The sequence below is a fragment of the Heloderma suspectum genome, chromosome 3, assembly GCF_057233095.1.
Source record: "Heloderma suspectum isolate Gila_16-S chromosome 3, 16-S_ref, whole genome shotgun sequence".
Lineage (NCBI taxonomy): Eukaryota > Metazoa > Chordata > Lepidosauria > Squamata > Helodermatidae > Heloderma > Heloderma suspectum.
The window spans coordinates 126312208-126331731 of NC_139460.1; the positions used below are offsets into that span (position 1 = coordinate 126312208).

The 19524-nt window shown below is 43.8% G+C and overlaps 1 protein-coding gene across 2 annotated transcripts; it reads right to left on the bottom strand.

The window, feature by feature from the left end:
• Window positions 1–2650: 2650 nt before the first annotated feature.
• On the bottom strand, window positions 2651–18403 carry SLC67A2 (solute carrier family 67 member 2). Of its 2 annotated transcripts, none has more exons than XM_084844461.1 (6): window positions 18160–18403; window positions 13053–13136; window positions 9839–9882; window positions 7902–8031; window positions 6662–6871; window positions 2651–4789 (listed from the first exon to the last, which is right to left on the bottom strand). In XM_084844461.1, the coding sequence occupies exons 1-6, from the start codon at window positions 18227–18229 to the stop codon at window positions 3999–4001; spliced, it is 1329 nt and encodes a 442-aa protein (XP_084700587.1). In that variant the 5' UTR covers window positions 18230–18403; the 3' UTR covers window positions 2651–3998. The 2 variants fall into 2 exon arrangements, with proteins under 2 accessions (XP_084700587.1, XP_084700585.1); XM_084844459.1 differs by having other exon boundaries at window positions 13049–13136.
• Between the last annotated feature and the right edge of the window lie 1121 nt (window positions 18404–19524).

Genomic DNA, 19524 nt, shown 5'->3' on the forward strand with positions numbered 1-19524 from the left:
CTCATCTGTGTTCCTGCCTCCTCCTCTTACTGAGCCCCCCCCCTTCCCCTTCACTCCAGTTTCCTGCTCTGGCCAGTCTCCTCCCTGCCTTCTGAGCCCTTTTTCCCCTTTAAAGTGAGTTTTAAAGTGCAATTGCACTTTAACAAATAGGAGTGAAAAAGCAAAGGTGCAGTTGCACATTAACAGGCACTGCAACCCTTCCCATTGTTCCCGTAGTGTGCCGCTCCAGTTACAACTTCTCCGCACCATTATAAGTTGCTGACAGAAACATACTTCCGGGTGGGGTGGGGGGATTGGAAGTGAACATCAGCAGACTGGGAGGGGCTGCTCAACCAGTCAGAGAGGCTACTCCCTCCAGGCTCTACTCCCCTTAATGTCAATCTCGGGAACAAGCCTCATTGATCACAAGGGCAGTTATTTCTGAGTAGACTTCCCGGATGTATGCCCGATTCTGCCCATTTTTTCCCTTTCCCTCTAATATGCATACCCTCCACGTCAGTATCTTACGATGACTCTATTAATTGCAAAATAGCACTAACACACATTTGCGCTATCACGCGATAGCACGCTAGTCCAGCAATGCTTACTGACTCCTGTTAAAGTCAAGGAGGCTTGTTCTGGAAAATGCACTATTTCACGATACTGCAAATGCGTGTTAGTGCTATTTCACGACTGGGTGATAGAGTCATAGATACTGACACAGAGGGTATGCACATTGATGGACAACCTGAGATAAACTTGATTTTCAGGCTGTAGTGGGAGTACTTGCTTGCCCGTGATAGCAGGCTTATACGCACTAATGTTCTAGCGCTTATTTTTAATGATGTTTCAAAAGTTGGTCCCTCGGCATCCTGCTCTAAAATGGCAATGGGACTTCCGGAAAACAGGCAGAGGGAAAGGGTTGTGTCACTGAGGTCATGGGCAGGTGAGCGACACACCCACATGGGCTGGACTACATGCCCCATGGGAAGGACTATGATACTGAACCCAGTGCGGTTGTGGAAACAGGTCAGTAATGGAGCTGAAGTAAGCTGGAGAAGTCAGACTATAACCAGTCTCAGAAGAAGCGTTTTTTCTGTGATAAAATGTGGTGATGAATGGCCACAATGTCATGTAAACACAGAGACCTCACCGCGCAGCCAGGTTGTAGTAAATTGCTGGTGGAAACACAGCCATGGTCTCCCAGCTGCTGAAAATAGTTCTACATGTTTATTCTCCACTGAGCAAGTGGAACATTTTAAAGGCCTTTCCTATGTGAAGTCACTTCAAAGCATGCCAGCAATTATCAGGGATGTTTGGGAGTGGTGTAAAGAAACTGAAGATCGCTGGTGCCGCTAGGGCTTGACTGTGGGCTACAGAGCCTTAGTGACTGATGGAAACTATGGAACATGTCTTGAGGCTAGAGAACGAATCTGCAAGAGAAAAATTACACTGACATATCTTTCACGATTGAGAAGAAAGTACACTGGACAATAAGTACCAGTTCAGCACCTGTCAAGTATCTGTCATCTTATAAAAGGCTGGGCTGTATTCCCACCTAGTCAACACCAATTGGATAGAATATATTGCTAAAAATAGTGATGGCACTGTTATTAGGAATGGGGGAAATAAACAGTTCAGAAAATGAGATCTCATGAGGCAAGGCCAAACCGACCTGAAGTTAGGTCTTGGATCATAATGGCTCCTCATCGGACCAGCACTCCCTGGCATCAGTCACCTCCATAATTTACTCTGGTGAACAGGGAAAGGAAGCTTAATTAGAGAATTTTTATTAAAAGTCCTGCTGATGAGGGGATCAAAACTGCTGTGAAGGGCTTCATCATTAGCAGAGGCCTCGTCTTTAATGTCCCTGTGGAATGTGCACTGCTGCTGGAAAGCCTGCAGAATGAGAGTACCTACTACCTGCTTAATGGGTAAAGCTGGAAAGGGGAACACCCATTTCCACGCTCCCTGTTGGCAATGAATACTCCCAATGAGTTCTGTCCAGGCCTTAAAAGATAAATCCACTACCACTGCTGAAGTCTGCCTCACCAGTCCTTGCTGCTGGTACTGTCTATCAAGACAAATTTTGGGAAACTGAGGGGGAGTCATGGGGAGAGCTGGGTGATGTGGTCTTGCACAGGTAGCAAGAGATAACAGTTTAGTACAGCTGGAAGCATATTGCCTATAACTATTAATGGGTGGTAACTCATGAAACAAAAAGAATACTTTTATTAATTAACAGTGAACATAACCAGTTAGGGATGACACCAGCATTGTCTATTGATGTTACTTTGTGTTGCTTTCAGCTCTGGATATCCAAACTTTTGGTTGTTTTCAATTGTAGTGCAACCTGCTTGGAATTAGGATGCCTCCAGAGCCAACTTCTGTACTTCATAGGAGGAAACCTGAACTATGAAACTCTTTGTAACAAGGAAATGGCTGAAGCAAAGGATTTTGACATTTCCAAAGAGGAATTAGATATCAGTAGAAAATGGTATCAGTAATTGCCAGCTGATTATGCCAACCTCTGCTGCCACCTGCTGCCATTTTGTGGCTGGTGGGCTTCAGTAATTTTCAGTTCTCTCAAGTGACCCTGTAGGTAGAAAGTTTTTGAATTTCTGATATAGGGCATACACTTAAATATTAACTCAAGATAGCAAAATGTTTTCCTGGCTTATTTCAACAATACATTTTTTTATTTAAGTATGCAATAAGGACCTGTCCAGATTCTGTAATGCAATGCATACTTTACAAATTCTGGGTGGAACAATGATTAAACAGATGACAATAACTAAGCAAGGACAAATGCAGACAGACTTTCTCCTTTTATTTCCCACCATCAACACTGTAGTGCAATTTTAAGAACCGTAACTTTGTAAAGAATAATTCAAAACTATTTCAAACTGCCTTAAAACAAAGTACAACACATCTAAGACCCAATTTTACAGGCGTTCTTTGTCCTGAATACTCCAGATAGGTAAAAAATAATTACAAAATGTTTATTCTGCTATGTAATATAAGTAATTCTTAGAGTTTCAAAGAAACTTTGTGGATCACTGCTTTGGACTGTAAGCAGGTAAATGCCCTATTTAGCTTTAAGGTTGCCACTGTATGTACACATCCAAGGAAGAAGCTTCACTAACCTCTGTAGGAGTTACTGCCAAGTAAACAAAGATAAGAACAGAATGAACCTGCCTTACACCCTGATCCTAAGCATTCTAAAAATGCTTAAAATCTTTAAAAAAAAATTCTTAGGAAGAGGAGACCTAACTATACATTAAAAGCAAATGCATGATTAGTTCTTATGTTAACTTTGGGTTGTTTAACCCATGGATAACCCAAACTGTGTTCACACATCACAAAGCAACCGATGATCGGGCCAATTGGAGGTTGCATAATAAAATCGGAAGCGGCTTAATTAACCCACGATTTGCCACCATTATGTACGAACAGGCCCAGCACATCTGTGCACCATCAGGAAGAACTGTAAGAAGCCCCAGCTTTGTCCTGCATCTTTTCCAGGAATAACCTATGCTACTTTTGGGAAGCCTGCCTCATATTTTGAGATCTAACTTGATCACAACATCAGAGGTTGAAATCTCCCCTTCATACTCTTTTTTTGCCTCATAATGCATCACTCAATGGCAACGACCTGGAGTTAAAATCTATTCGGGCTGTAATGCTTTATTTTAAAGGATTTTCATTCATCTCATTTTAAATTACTTGATGTAATGTTATGGCTGTGTTTGATAGCTTTCGCTTTGCACTACAACCAGGAGCATTCCTCAACCACATGACTTAAGCCCCTCCGCCATTCTCAATTTACCACTGTTGAATTGACAGGTCATGAAAAAAAAAAAACCTGGGAGATGCATTCAGCCCCTCCATTGATTCTGTAATGTTCCCTTTTAAAGCATCCTATAATAGCCCTCTTGAAGATTTAGTCTTTGATACAACATTCTCTTTTCTCTCAATAGTTTTGTTTTTGTTTAAGTAACAGCATTACAAACATTTCATTATGTGCTTTTCATTTTTGTACTCCTACTACCAGAATACCGCGATTTATTGAAGACCAAGATGAGAACAGCTATAAGTCCCAACAGGCCTCCAACAATCGGGGGGCCACATGGGCTGATCTCCTGGGCAATTCCTGAGACAAGTGGAGAAACAATGCGGCCCACAGCTGAGACAGACTGACCAACACCGATAAGCATACCACAGGCCTGGTTCCCACCCAGGGTCAGTTCAAGATCAGTAGTACAAGTACGTCCTACAGTGGTTGAAAATGCTAAAAATGTGGAAGACAAGATCACTGTCCATATACTTCCTGATAAAGCATATAACACTGTGAACACACAGGTGACAACAGTGGACCGTAGTAAAATGGCATAGGTGTTGTGCCGATAGAATCTTGTGACTGGTCTAAGCAGAAAGCCAGCAGCTACTCCAAGTGTGCTGCTATAGCTTATGAGGTAGCCAGTGAGTTTAGGCTTCATCCCAAACCTCTCTTCAAGTGCCAAGACAAAATTGCTATGATACAGCATTACTGCAACAGACATCAGTAGCCGTACCAGAAAAACATCCCACAGATCAGAACTCGCAATGCTGCCAAGCCTCTTCAGCACAGACACCACTTGAGTCCAAGAGGACTCAGTGGGAGTAACATGTTTCATGGCATCATGAGATAAAGACTGAATCTGCAGGCTGTGTTTTACCTCTGCTGAGAGACTGTCTCTTGCTTTGTTCATAGTGATCCATTCATTACCATAATTCTTTTTTTCACACCATAGCAGTATCCAGAAAAGACCTGCCAAGGAAATTGAGTGAACAATTAAGGACTGAATCTGCACTCCTGAATCCTATTTTCAGGAAATAACCTGATGCAAGAGCTGCACCATAGTGCACTACAATGCAGAGCCACCTCACACAGACCCAGTACTGTCTATACTGGTAAAGCAAACTAGCACAGAGGTGGTGCTTTCAACCAACCTGCAACCGTTTCAAGATGGACAAATCGTTTTCTTGCAAGGAGGCATGATCACAACATAGTCTCAATTGCCAGTTTATATGCAATTTCACAAATGAAGGTAAATATTTATAAAGCAAAAGGGAGGAGGAAAACAGGTTAGGGGAAGAGGTGAGGACAAAGAACAAACTGAACGTAAGTCATGAAAAACTGCAATCCCCCCCTGTGGATGATCACATAACAAACTGCAACACCTGACACCGTGAGCAAAGAGGGTTTTGTTTTTTAAGCTGTGATATGAATATTCTCATTCTCTTTCCCAGTACAATATCTGTTTACAGGTTACAGTATTCACCATCTCTGCAATAAAAAATTGCAGAAGGTAGTATATACAATACAAAAGCCCACAGAAAATTACAGTATTATAATACATAATAAACAGCATAAATAAAAATACAAAACAGAACCCACTCTAAACACAAAACTATAAGACAGGGTGGGGAATGTGCGGCCCTCCAGATGTTGTTGGACTGCATTTCCTCTCAGCCCTAGCCAGCTTAGCCAATGGTGAGGGATGACAGGATTTCCAATCCAACATCATCTGGAGGGCCAGCAATAACTGGATGGGGCGTTCCCTATCCCTGCCATAAAGCCATTCACAAGTTAGCAAACACTTTTTATTCTTAGACTTCTCTACATACTCGCCAACTTAAAAAACAACAAATCTGTGATCAATGTAGACTTTGACAGCGTGTCCAGTCTGAGGATCATGAAACATCTCTTAAAAATTAACCAAACTGAGAAATTAAAACTTACACAGAAACATTAAGATTTATTTTTCCCCAAGTCATTTTTCCCATAAACATGTGGGAGGACTGACCTGACCCCAGCTATTCAATGTTACTGCATGTGCTTCGTTAATAACCTACACAAAACACATGGAAGGTACTGTGCCAGAAAAGGAACCCAAACAGACACAAAAGATTAAAATACAAAAACTATTAGCATGGTCAAGGCTTGGTCAAAACTATTAGATGGACAAGGCTTGCATACTGTGGCTCAAAGCATTGCCTAAATGTACGGCACTGGAAACTAAGGGCTGTTTCACACTATGCATCAATTGTGTTTGCTTTGTGGAATAATAATGTGAGGAGCAGCCAACAAATAGGTTATCCCTAAACAAAGGATGGATAAGTGTTGGGCGTTACAGACAGCAAGGGAACCTTGGCAAATGTCCACTGCATGTTTTGGGATGTGCACCTACTATCCACATGTTATGCATTTACTGTGGGAAAGAAATGAAACACAAGTGTAGCAACAGAAAACACATATAGACCATGAATCATGCAACAGCACTGGGAGAGAACTGGAAAGGGTAGAGTATGCCAATCAGTACACTTTCACTCTATGACCTTTAGCAGTAGTGGCACATAGTTACAAGATGCTTCAGAGCATCTTTGCTGGCCAAACAATGGATGTGACCTAACAAAAAAACCTTCTATTCTTAAGAAGTACCTGTTTCAAGAGGAAAGATGTGAAGAACTATCCAATGCAGCCATGAACACTTGTACCTGCATTATGATACAGACCTCAAGAATTGGCATCACAACTTTGAAAATTTATAATTGTGCAGAAACATCTTTATACTCATAACAGCCTTATATAAGATACAGCTTTTAAAAGGTTTTAAGTGCAAAGTATCAAAGGACGTACCAGCATTCAAAATGAAGATGGAAGCACAGATGAAGGCTGTCAGGTAAAAGCCACCCTCTAACTCTGTAAGGCAGCCTCCAATGACAGGTCCCAGAATGAAACCAAAACTGGAGACGGCGTTGAAATGTCCTATTACTAGGAGGCGCTCCCTCTCAGAAACCAGGTCAGAAATGAGAACTTTTGAGATGGAGTGCGTGTGTTTGAAAATACCTAAAAAACAGCAAGAAGAGTATTTAGGCAGGTATGCCATGAATGGCTATGGATCTCAAATTGTCGAACCCATGTTATAGAGCAACATCTGTAGAGAGAAGCAAAATGAACACAGGTTATTTAAAAATGCAATATGTGGTCTGTTGAACCTTTGATTGTAACTCCCAGCACTGGCTGAATCCCTGGCTTTGCATGGCATGCGGTCTCCCGATGGGGGTACTGCACGCCGCAAGAAAGGACTCAGCCAACATTGGGAAGAGTGACCACTCATTCCAGTGCTGGATAAGTCTCTGGCTTTGTGCAGTGCATGCCATCTCTATGTGGGCCCTGTGCAATATGCAAAAGGAGTCAGCTGGTGTTGGGAAGAGCAGTTGCTTCTTCTGGCCCTGGTGAATCCCCCATTGCCCACATCCCCTCTGGAAGGGGGTGGGCAGCATGCAGGGGAATCCTTGCTGTTATTTCTGATCTCTTGGAATCTAAGCCCTGCTCCCTGGAGAAATCCAAGGAAGTTCCACAGGCCAGGTGAGGAACCTCTGCAGGCTGTAGGTTCCACCTCCCTGCTCTACGGAGTAGCATTCTTTGAATATTTAACTGTGGTCAGTTATTTGTGTAGTTTTTTATTTTATTGTAAGCTGTCCAGGAAAGGTGTTTTTATTTTTGAAGGGCAGGGTCCAAGTATTTAAAGTAAGTAAACAAACAACTGACCAGCTTAAGACCATTCTGATAAATAAATAAATAAATAGGCCACTCTATGGAGCCTGTTTCCAAAATTACTGTATCACCTATAACAAGAACAGGCACAATTTAGCCTAACTTATGAATTTTAAGTCCTATTAATTTGCATGGGAGAAATACAGCTTCCTCATTGAAAAAGGGGACTAAAAGTGCTTAGCATTGGCTGGATCATGCACAATGCATATAATTATTCAGAATGTTTGTTTCTCTGAACTAAAATCAACTGATCTGCAATTCCCATCATCAAGCTAAAGATGCACTTAACTTGGGTCTGAATGGAAACGCAGCTACTTACCCACAAAAATCCGGGCAATGGCAAATAGAAACACATTGGTGGACATACTAAGCACAAAATAACCCAATGCACTGAAGAGAATGCAGACAAGTAGGCAATAAGGTCTTCCTACAACATCACTCCAAGATCCCTGCAGAAGACAGAAGGAACACTTTCTGATCACAAATGCATATTACTATAAATAATTTGTGGGCTGAATCCAGACTTAGTCATGCTTAGAGTAGACCTACTGAAATCAATGGAATTTAAGTTAGTCCTGATTAATTGGAATCTCATTGATTTTAATAGGTCTACTCTAAGTAAGACTAAATTGCAACCCAACCTAGTGTATTAATTTCTACTACATTCTTCATAAATGTATGAAACTGAGAAATACTTTGTTTTTTCATTAATATATTGTGATAATAATTTCACGCCCTTGATATATAATAGCCACAGCTTGTCAATTATTACTCTATAACACATAAAAATGCAATTACATTACTTCCTTCTGAAACTACACACATTGTGAGATAACATATTCCTGAAGAGGAGGAATCACTGTGTTAGCATGACAGAGAAGCTTGAAAAGGAGCTGATATAAGAAGTTACAGGACACAGCAATCCTATGGTCCCTGGGAGGGCATTCCAGGGAACATAAAATTATTTGGAGACCCCCTCCTGAAACAATAGACACTGTGAAAACCTTGGAAGGGAGACCCTAAGTTCTGATCCACCTTCCCTGCCCCCTCACAGCTGCCATGGAAAGAACTGCACCGGCTGCTTACCGAGTTTGGAAATGCAACCTCAGAGGGAGAGAAAAGGGGGCATTCTGGTGGGAGGGGAGAGGCTGGGATATGAGAAATCCTATGGCTTTTCCAGCCCTGGCACAGCCCCCAGCAATGTGACATCTCTAGATGGGCTCCGATTCCTATCTAGAGGAAAATGTTGCAATAAGAGGATGGAAAGGTCAAGATCTCCTCTGTTGCTCCTCCCAGCAGTAGCCCGGCAGGGCACTGGATACTCAGAGATTGGAGGATTCCTTCTAAGTTGATAGTGACATTGGTACATATGGAAGGGGCTAAATATAGGCGTGGCTACAACAGTTAAGATAACCATCTTAACAATTCAGCATTGTTTGGCTGAATAAGTGGTTTTTCTGCTTGTGTAGATAGAAAGTTGTTGGAAGAATGGAGCAATGGAAAAGGGAGAAAAGACATAAACATTTGGTTATAGGCTGGGTGTGTGAAAAAGTATTTATTAGATTCCTGCCACTGTTTGGAAGGCAAAACTTTTTAAGCTAAGGATTTATGTGGCATTTACCCGATGAATTGGATCATTTCCTAAAATTACAGTAATAGCAGTAAAAAAAATCTAGCTATAGAAGGGACAGTTTCTTCATCTTAATTTGAAGTATATGCATATATGGGAATAGCAGTAATGGTTTAATTTCTCTGTACAGGCTCAAAAAATCCATGGAGCATAAGGGGCCACCTATAAATCATGGCAAATTGCTTTTGAAACTGAGAAGTAGGGATTCAAAAACAGTTTGTGATATGGGGTCATTTGTACAATGACAACAACAGAGGTTCCCCTGGGTATGCCTAACTCTTTAGATGCCAGCTTTTTCTCTGTGCTTTCTAGTCCCAAACTATACTTTTAATTTGATCAGTTGCTTTTATATTATCACTTCCATAGGATATTTCAGCATGGCCCATGATTTATTTGCCCAAATAGTATTATGTATTCTCACAAGTACTTTAGGGGACAGGTTCAGCTAAGAGACAGTAACTTGCTCAAGACTACACAATAAGCTAAAGAGGTGAACAAGGATTTGAACCGGGAACTCCAGTGTTTAAATCGAATGCTCTTATCTACTGCATCAATACTTTTATCTACTATTCCAGGCCATTAAAAATGACTTAGCAATTGTTTATGCTGCAGGAACACAAACTTACCACCAAGGTGCTAGAAAAGAGCTGCAGTATTCCATATAAAGATCCTAAAAGCGGGGAAAGCATTTAAAAAAATCAAGTAAGAATGATCATTTTGCAATATATTTTCAATAGTGGGAAAACAGCTATTTCCTGTCTTATGGTCTAACAGTTGTCTTTGGCTCACAGACTCTTGGCCAGATAATTCCTTAAAACTGAATAATTAGGGACAAACTCTGCTATTTAATAAGACTGTTTGGATAGCAGGCCCACAGAGGTTCCAAATTCACACAGGGGTCGCCCTAAGGATAGAAAATTTGAAACCCACTGTTCCAGAGCAAGAGGGATCTGCCATTGTGGAACACTGATGAAGTCCCTTCTATGAGCCCTCACTATTTAGACCAGCCTTCCCCAACCTGGTGTCCTCCAGATGTTTTGGACTACAACTCCAGTCAGCTGCAGCCAGCATGGCCAATGGTTAGGGATGCTGGGAGTTGTAGTCCAAAACATCTGGAGGGCACCAAGTTGGGGAATGCTGATTTAGACAGACTTGTCAGCAGCGGACAAAAGTCATCTCACAGTTGACCTTAAGGGACTGGAATGAGATGTGGTTTGTATTGTGCAATACAGTTTATATGTACATATGGGAAAACTCCAAAACTTTCAGGACTTCAAGGATACAACGAAGGTCTTAAATTTTACCTTTTGAAACATGGAGCAGATGAACGAATTCAAAACTCTTTTTGCTTGAATTTGCAATCATTTGGGGCACAATCCTATGGCCACTAGTCAGTGGCTAGACGGAGCCCACGCTCTGAGGTCGGTTCCCTGAGAACCGATCTCTATCCCCTCCCACGCTGCCTCATAGGCAGTGTGGTTTGGCCCCATGCTCTGTGCTCGTAAGAGCAGTGCGGAGCAGCAAAAATGGGGTGCTCCTGGGGGTGGGGCAGGCGGAAGTGCCTTTCTGACACTTCCTATGCATCATCTGGTGTCTGGTGTCTGCCCCCGCCCCCCGTTCCAACTTCCCCCGCTAGACAGACAAAATTGGCTGCTCCTGCCCTGCATTGGATAGGTGGTTGCCTCTGAGTTTGGAGGCCGCCGCCTATCCCGATAGGATTGCGCCCTAAAATTAGCCTTTTACATAATCCAACAAAAGTTACTAGTCATTGGGGTTGGCAGAGGAGGGACAGAGAACTCTATATTCCTGTGACTGGCACAGAGGAGGAGGCGTCTCTCTTCTGGCAGCCTACTTGGTTCTACGCTGGGCTCAGGGGAAAGACAGAATGCTCTATCCTTCCTCTGCCAGCCCGCTCACTTGCCTGCATGCATGCAATTCCTTGTTGCCTATGGCCACCAGGCTGCTGCTTAAATACAAAGCTGGTTTAAAAAGACAGTTAAGGACCATTTCTGCCTTGTCTTGGGGAGAAATTCAAAGGAACAAGAAGGTAAACTGGAGGTTTTATGGCAAAGTAGTAGCAAAGCCATATTGCTCCAAACAATGTGTATTTTAACACAATAAAGGCAAAGCACTAACATTTATTTATCTGCTTCTATTATGGTCCAAGTGTAATGTGCTGAGTCCCTGGTTATGAACCCAAGCTTTGATTTCAGGGCTGCCCTGTAGTTTGGAACAAGTTCAACTTGGCCTGCACATGGAATTGTGTTTAGGATGAAAACAGTGAACAGAAAATAGACACACACTTTCCTTCCCAAAACGCTAGGTCGTCAGTGAAATTGACTGGAACAGGCTTGCGACAAAAAACAGTATTTCTTCACATAAAAACCCAACTTCTGCCTTTGCCTTAAAGGCAAAAAGTCACAATAAGCAATGTAAAATGACAACCAATCAGCACTACAAACATCTAATTCATGCTACAAAAAACTGCTTTTTTTCTTAGATTCACCTTGAAGAGAAAATGATTTGTTTGAACAGACCTTATAAGTATGTCTCCAGTGTGGACCAACCACTCAAATCATTCTACTTCTGCATGCACCCTTAATAAGATTTAAAAACCCTGGAAGAGATTTAACAAACTCATGGATGATAGTTCTTAGCCATGATAATCAGACATGGAAGGGCAGCATGCTTCAAATTACCAAATGCTGGAGGATAAACACAGAGATTACTTCCTTCATATCCTCTTGCAAGTTTCCTGGGAGAATTTGGCTAGGTGAACATTTCATTTGATATAGGAAGGCAATAATTTATGTCAAGAGTCTACCTTACAGTCACTAAAACGTGATTCGCTATTTCAGGTCATTTGGGGCATGCAACTGCCTCTCTAATATTTCATCAGAGATTTCAAAGCAGTATACAAAAATTAAAACAGCAACACTCCAAAACAACTGCAGGTAAAAGCGCTACTGAAGGTTAGAAATTGAAATATTTAAGATAGCAAATATATTTTTAAATGCTTGTCTGGCACTTAAAAGACAACAAAGTTGGTACAGGCATACCTCCCTGCAGGGGGCATTCCATATCTGGCACCACTACCAAAAAAGCCCTGTCCCTTGTTGCAACAAACCTCACCCCTGATGGAGGTGGCATTTAGAGAAGCGCATCAGCTGACAAGCTTAGCATGCAGACAGTTGGTGTTGGAGGTGGCATTCTTCCTGTCCTAGTCTTTAAAGGTAAGCACTGGCACTTTGAATTGGGCCCAGAAGTGAATAGGCAGCCAGTTAAGTTCTTTTAAGACTGGTGAGATATGATTCAAGCGAGCAGTGCCAGTCAAAACTCTGCCTCTCACATTTTGCACTCAGTGAAGGCAACACTATATATAACACATTGCAGTATATCAGATGGAATGTTCCCAGAGCATGGATAACCATGGCCAGACTATCTCTGTCCAGGAGAGGTCACAGTTGGCATACCAGCTGGTGTAAGGCACACCATACTACAAATGTAGTCCTCAGTTGAATAAGTTGCCCAAGTGACCATCTTTGGTTGACATTACCTGAGCTTCTCTGAAATCACAGCTTGCAATGTCATTGAGAGCTTTTCAAGTATAAGCGCTCACAAGCAGGGTGCTTTGGGGTATATGGAGAAGCCTTTGATTTTACATTCTGAGGTCCATAGGCAACTTTTGCTAAATTAAACAGCAAATGTATTTATATTCCAATGACATTTGAGTGAGCCTTTGCTATTGTAGATTGGCTGAATGGTCTTGGTCAGACCTTTTTGCTGACAAGGGGCACACTTCCACAACTGCTTAAAACCTAGGGTGATGTGCTCACCTACCACTCCTGCAACTGTTGGGCTCGCTCCTAAAGTCTTGACATGGAGGCTTAATAAGGGGACAATCATACTGACACCAAAGAAATCCTGGAAACAAACAATACGTATTTTCAGTAAGTTAGTAAGCTTATCTACACAGGACACAGCTACGCATTTTAAGTGTACTGTCATTGTACTATCATGTTCACAGGAACAGCAAATTTTGCACAACAGAAAATCTAGTATGTTGTATAATCACGGCAACTTGTTTTTCACTTCCCAATAACATGAGGCAAGTGTGACTACACATGCTTACAAAAAACCCATTTAAGAAATATTTCTGGACCATAGCTGCAATCCTGAGGCGTGCTTGCTGAATGAAGCACGTGCACTGGGTGTCTGTGGAAGGTCCCAGGAGACGGGAAAGAGATAGCACCCTCCTTGGCTCTCAGTATAAGCCTCTGTAACATAGACATGTCCTCATTCCCACTTCTGTGCCTTTTTACTTAGCTTTCAAGTAAAAAATAAAATAAACCCATAGTAGTCTTTACTAGTTTGCCTGACCATGCATGCCTATTTAGTAATGTGAGCTCTGAAAAAATAAATTAAAAAATAGCTACGCTCCTTCCCCAGAGGCAATTCTTACATGCTTTAGGAATTAATGCAGGAAGGGGTGAGACTCCATTTTTATTCCCTTCCCCATAGAGAACAACAGGTTCAAGCATAAAGGTTCCAATCTGCTGAGTCACCCATAAAACATTGAGGAGAGGCTAATAAGTAGATCTTAGATGAAACAAACGCCCTATGTAGGCGTTCGGAACCCGAATGCAGTAAACACACGAGGACGGGAAGCATGCTGGGCCCAACCCCTCTATCTTTGTTTCCATCACCCTCTAGACATGGAGAGCAATTTTCTGAAGGTGAGAGCCTCCGGTATCTGTGGAAGCTCTCCATGCGATTGACAACGCTGAAAAATCACTCAAAAGAGCATGGAGAGCCTCCACAGATAGAATAGGCTCTCCCCTTCAGAACGTTGCCCTCCACATGTAGAGCGCAATGGAAACAGAGATTGGGGGCGGGGGGGAGCCTCGCATGTGCTCTTTGCATGTTTATTACACTCAGATCCGGAATGCCTGTGTAAGATTAACAACGTGTAAATAAGACACAGATTCAGGGAAGTTACCACAGGTCAATGGTAGAGGACCTATTGAGGGAGTGTCACTTTTATCATGATAGTTCTGTAGTTGAACTAAACAGGTTGTTACCATCTGCAAAAAAAAGAAATGCACCTGTTCCTACAAATCCAAGAAGCACTTCGAAAATGTTATTAGCTACTGCTTGAAACTAATAATGTACATAATTTTATTTTACATTACTAATTTATTTTGTTTGGAAACCCTTTTCTCATGGCTCATGCACAACTGCTTGGTAACCTGTTCAAATAGCCCTTCTTCAAGTCAAACAATATTCTGTCTCAAAATAACTGAATCAGGCAGAGTTTATATAATAAGCAGAATCAAATGGAAAATTGTTCCTGAATTGCACCAGTTCAGGTGATGGTTAGGTTGTCTGAATGTACAGGGGAAATTAATTGGGGAAAAGTATATTTTTGGAGAAAGAAGGAAGAGTGAATTTTGAGAAAAAGAATTAACAGAAGGGAATTTATTGGGAGATCTAGATGGATAAGTAATTGGGGGGAAATTAAGTGAAGGGGAAATTATTTCGGGGAGTAATGTTTGAGGCTCAGACCTCAGCTCTGCTTTGCATTCCATTTGAATTGGGTAATCACCTGTCTCCATCTAATCCAGCACTGTTTCAAATACCAGCCAGCCAAATGTTTCTGGGATGCTTACAAAACGGAATGTGTACATAGGGTTTAGTATTCAGAGGTGTACTGCCCTCTGAACATAAAAGACTGTATTTATTTATTAATTAAATGTATGTATGTACTACTCTTCAGAGCAATTTTGAAGTGTTTTCAAATAAAACCAAGAAAAAGTATAAACATTAAGAAAACAATATTACACTCTTTAAAAACTCCAGTTAGTTATTGTGGCTGAAACGAGAGCTTTCTATGAGCAGAGCTGGGGGGAGGGGGACGCAAGAGAAAGTAAGGTAGAAGTAACTGGTCAGGCTGGGAAGGACTTGTAGAATGTCCAATTTTTTGAATACATTAGTTGGCACTGGATTGGAAACACTTGATTCAGCAGCTGATCGTATAAAATGTCCCTCATATTTGCATAATGAGGAGGAATCCCCATCCAGGAATTGTAACAAGCTTTACAGAAGGAATCTCTGTGTTGTCTTTGAAAGTGCTCCCACGTCAATAACTTAATTGTGTCAGACAAGAGGCCTGCTGAAAGATAAAACGGGGATCTCACTCCTGTGGGTGAATAACACTCTCTCTCCTCGTTCAGAGGCCCCTCAGTTTTGCTCTCCTGCAGGGCTTAATTTGTGCCACTGCTCAAGCCGCAGAACCTGTTTTTCCCCTCTCCAGAAAGCAGGATTTAGCCCTGGGAAGCGTGGAGGGCACGCATGTGCAGTACCTCTGAGCAGTTGCAGAGTAAATTCTCCTCAGCACTGATACAAATTGGGGAGGAGACATAGGGGGCACGAATTCAAGGTCAAATGCCTGAGCCACGCATGTGGAGTAAGCTCTGAGCATGCACAGAGTAAATTCTCCTCAGCACTGACACAAATCGGGGAGGAAGCACAGGGGGCACGAATTCAAGAGAAAGTGCCTGAGCCACACATGTGGAGTAAGCACTGAGCATGCGCAGAGTAAATTCTCCTCAGCACTGACACAAATCGGGGAGGAGGCATTTGTTGTTGTTCAGTCGTTCAATCATGTCCGACTCTTCGTGACCCCATGGACCATAGCACGCCAGGCCTTCCTGTCATGCGCTCTCTCAAGTCCATATTCATTGCATCAGTGATGCTAACTAGCCATCTCATCCTCTGCCGTCCCCTTCACCTTTTGCCTTCACTCTTTCCCAGCATCAGGGTCTTTTCCAGCGAGTTTTCTCTTCGCATTAGGTGGCCAAAATATTGGAGCTTCAGCTTCAGAGAGCCAGTGTAGTGTAGTGGTGAGAGTGACGGACTGGGAGCCGGGAGATCTGGGTTCTAGTCCCCACTTGGCCATGGAAGCTCACTGGGTGACTTTGGGCCAGTCACAGACTCTCAGCCCAACCTACCTCACAGGGTTGTTGTTGTGAGGATACAATGGTGAGGAGGAGGATAATGTAAGCCGCCTTGAGTTCCTTGCGAGAGGGAGAAAGGCGGGGTATAAATGCAATAAATAAATAAATAAATAAATTCAGTATCTGTCCTTCCAATAGGCAGTCAGGGTTGATTTCCTTTAGGACTGACTGATTTGACCTCCTTGCAGTCCAGGGGACTCAGCACCACAGTTCGAAAGCATCAATTCTTCGGCGCTCAGCCTTCCTTATAGTCCAGCTTTCACAGCCATACATTACTACTGGGAAAACCATAGCTTTGATTAGACGAACCTTTGTCGGCAAGGTGATGTCTCTGCTTCTTACTATGCTGTCTAGGTTTGCCATAGCTTTCCTCCCAAGGAGCAAGCGTCTTTTAATTTCATGGCTACAGTCACAGTCTGCGGTGATCTTGGAGCCCAAGAAAATAAAATCTGTCACTGCTTCCATTTCTTCCCCTTCCATATGCCAGGAAGTGATGGGGCCAGATGCCATGATCTTCGTTTTTTTAATGCTGAGTTTCAAACCAGCTTTTGCACTCTCCTCTTTCACCCTCAACAAGAGGCTCTTGAGATCCTCTTCGCTTTCTGCCATTAGGGTGGTATCATCTGCATATCGGAGGTTGTTGATAATTCTCCTGGCAATCTTAATTCCGACCTGTGATTCATCCAACCCAGCGCTTCTCATGATGTACTCTGCATATAAGTTAAATAAGCAGGGCGACAATATGCAGCCTTGTTGTACTCCTTTCCCAATTCTGAACCAATCGGTTGTTCCACATCCGTTTCTTACTGTTGCTTCTTGACCCTCGTACAGGTTTCTCAGGAGACAGGTAAGGTGATCTGGTACCCCCATCTCTTTCAGAATTTGCCACAGTTTGTGCATGAATTCAAGGGAAAGTGCCTGAGCCATGCATGTGGAGTAAGCTCTGAGCATGCGCAGAGTAAATTCTCCTCAGCACTGACACAAATCGGGGAGGAGGCATAGGGGGCACGAATTCAAGGGAAAGTGCCTGAGCCACGCATGTGGAGTAAGCTCTGAGCATGTGCAGAGTAAATTCTCCTCAGCACTGACACAAATCGGGGAGGAGGCATAGGGGGCACGAAATCAAGGGAAAGTTCCTGAGCCACGCATGTGGAGTAAGCTCTGAGCATGCGCAGAGTAAATTCTCCTCAGCACTGACACAAATCGGGGAGGGGGCATAGGGGGCACGAATTCAAGGGAAAGTTCCTGACCCACGCATGTCTTAAGGAGCGCCTCCAGCAGCACCAGACAGGCCGCTTAACAAGATCAGCCTCGGATGGCCTTCTCTCTGTCCCATCAGCCAGGACAGCTAGACTGGTGGGGACGAGGGAGAGGGCCTTTTCTGTGGTGGCCCCCACTCTGTGGAACTCCCTCCCTAGGGAACTCCGTCATGCCCCCTCTTTAATGAGCTTCCGTCGTGCATTAAAAACGTGGTTGTTCAGGCAGGCATTTGGGGTGGGTTAGGGTATTTTAGGAAATGTTTTTATTGTAGAATTTTATTGTTTTAAACTGTTTTATTGTATGTTGTACATCGCCCAGAGTGGCTGGGTGACCAGCCAGATGGGCGATTAATAAATTTAATAATAAAATAAAATAAATGTGGAGTAAGCTCTGAGCATGCGCAGAGTAAATTCTCCTCAGCACTGACACAAATCGGGGAGGAGGCACAGGGGGCCCGAATTCCAGGGAAAGTGCCTGAGCCACGCATGTGGAGTAAGCACTGAGCATGCGCAGAGTAAGTTCTCCTCAGCACTGACACAAATCGGGGAGGAGGCACAGCGGGCATGCGTTCAAGGGAAAGTGTCAGCTCGAAGCCAGCCCCAACCCGTTTGGAAAGCTCCGGGTCCCTCCCCTGCCACCTCCCCACCCCTTGGCATCCCCGCCGAGCTCACCAGGAAGCCCACCGCGTACAGACACAGCACGAACCGGCTGGGCCAAGAAGCCCCGCCGCTTGACGACCATGACGTCGCCGCCGCCGCCTCCTCCTCCTCCTCAGGCCTTTCCATTCCTCCAAGGCGCTGCGGGTCCCTGCTGGGGCTCCCATCCTCCATACGGGGTTGAGGAGCAGTTGGCCCGGAAGGAGGAAGAGGAGGAGGAGGAGAAAGCAGCGGCAGCTGCTACTGCTGCCCTGTAGAGGGCGGGCCGCGGCTCCCGCGGTGAGTGGCAGCGATTCCACACCTTGGGGGCGGGGCGACGAGAAGAGGAAGCCCCCTCTCCCCCCACCCGGCAAGATTCGGCGCGTGCGCAGTGTTTGGTGGCCGTGTGAGGGAAATCGTTCGTCGGCGGCGGGCGGCGGGCCGGGAGTGAGGGAGCCCGCCAGGCCAGCCTTGTGGCAAACAACCCAGCTTCATTTCAGCGGGCGTGAAGACTTGCGTTATTGAGGATTCGTGTTTGCCGAACCTCGCTGACGGCTTTGTGGCATTCTGGTCGGACTGGACATAGTAAAAGTATGCTGCTAACTATGCTGTGGCCTTTGGATGTTCGTTAAATACATCATCTTCCAAGAATTAACCAAAAGAAAGAAAGATAACAGAGAAGAATTATAATTTTAAACAATCCCCTGTTCTTATCCATGCTGGGAGTTGTAGGACTTTTTTTTGGCTAAACGTACATCGCATTGCACCTTAACCATGCAATACTATGCATCTCTACTCAAAAGTAAGCCCTATTGAGTTCAGCGGGGCTTATTCCCAGGTAAGAGTGCATACGGTTGCAGACTTGGCCTCAGTGGGCTTACTTCTGAGTAGACACACATAAGATTGCACTCCTAGGCAAATCCTATGCATCCTTAGACTGAAAAATGTCTTACAACTTCCAGCATTTCCCAGCCAGCATAGTTAGCTGGAGAATGCTGGGAATTGTAGGACTTCCCCCCCATCTAAACATGTATAGCATTGCACCCTTGTCGTTCAGTCGTGTCCGACTCTTCGTGACCCCATGGACCATAGCACGCCAAGCCTTCCTGTCCTGCGCTCTCTGCCGGAGCGTGCTCAAGTTCATATTCATTGCATCCGTGATGCTATCTAGCCATCTCATCCTCTGCCGTCCCCTTCTCCTTTTGCCTTCAGTCTTTCCCAGCATCAGGGTCTTTTCCAGGGAGTTTTCTCTTCGCATTAGGTGGCCAAAATATTTGAGCTTCAGCTTCAGTATCTGTCCTTCCAATGAGCACTCAGGGTTGATTTCCTTTAGGATTGACTGATTTGACCTCCTTGCAGTCCAGGGGACTCGTAAGAGTCTTCTCCAGCACCACAGTTCGA

Bases quoted from the DNA above. Each gene is read 5' to 3' on its own strand.
- SLC67A2 (XM_084844459.1), bottom strand. From the start codon at position 18,318: ATGGAGGATGGGAGCCCCAGCAGGGACCCGCAGCGCCTTGGAGGAATG. The intron at 8,032-9,838 runs GTAAGTTTGTGT...TGTCTTCTGCAG, and splicing joins TCTTTTCTAGCACCTTGGTG to GGATCTTGGAGTGATGTTGT. The intron at 6,872-7,901 runs GTAAGTAGCTGC...GCTGTTTTTTAG, and splicing joins CATTGCCCGGATTTTTGTGG to GTATTTTCAAACACACGCAC.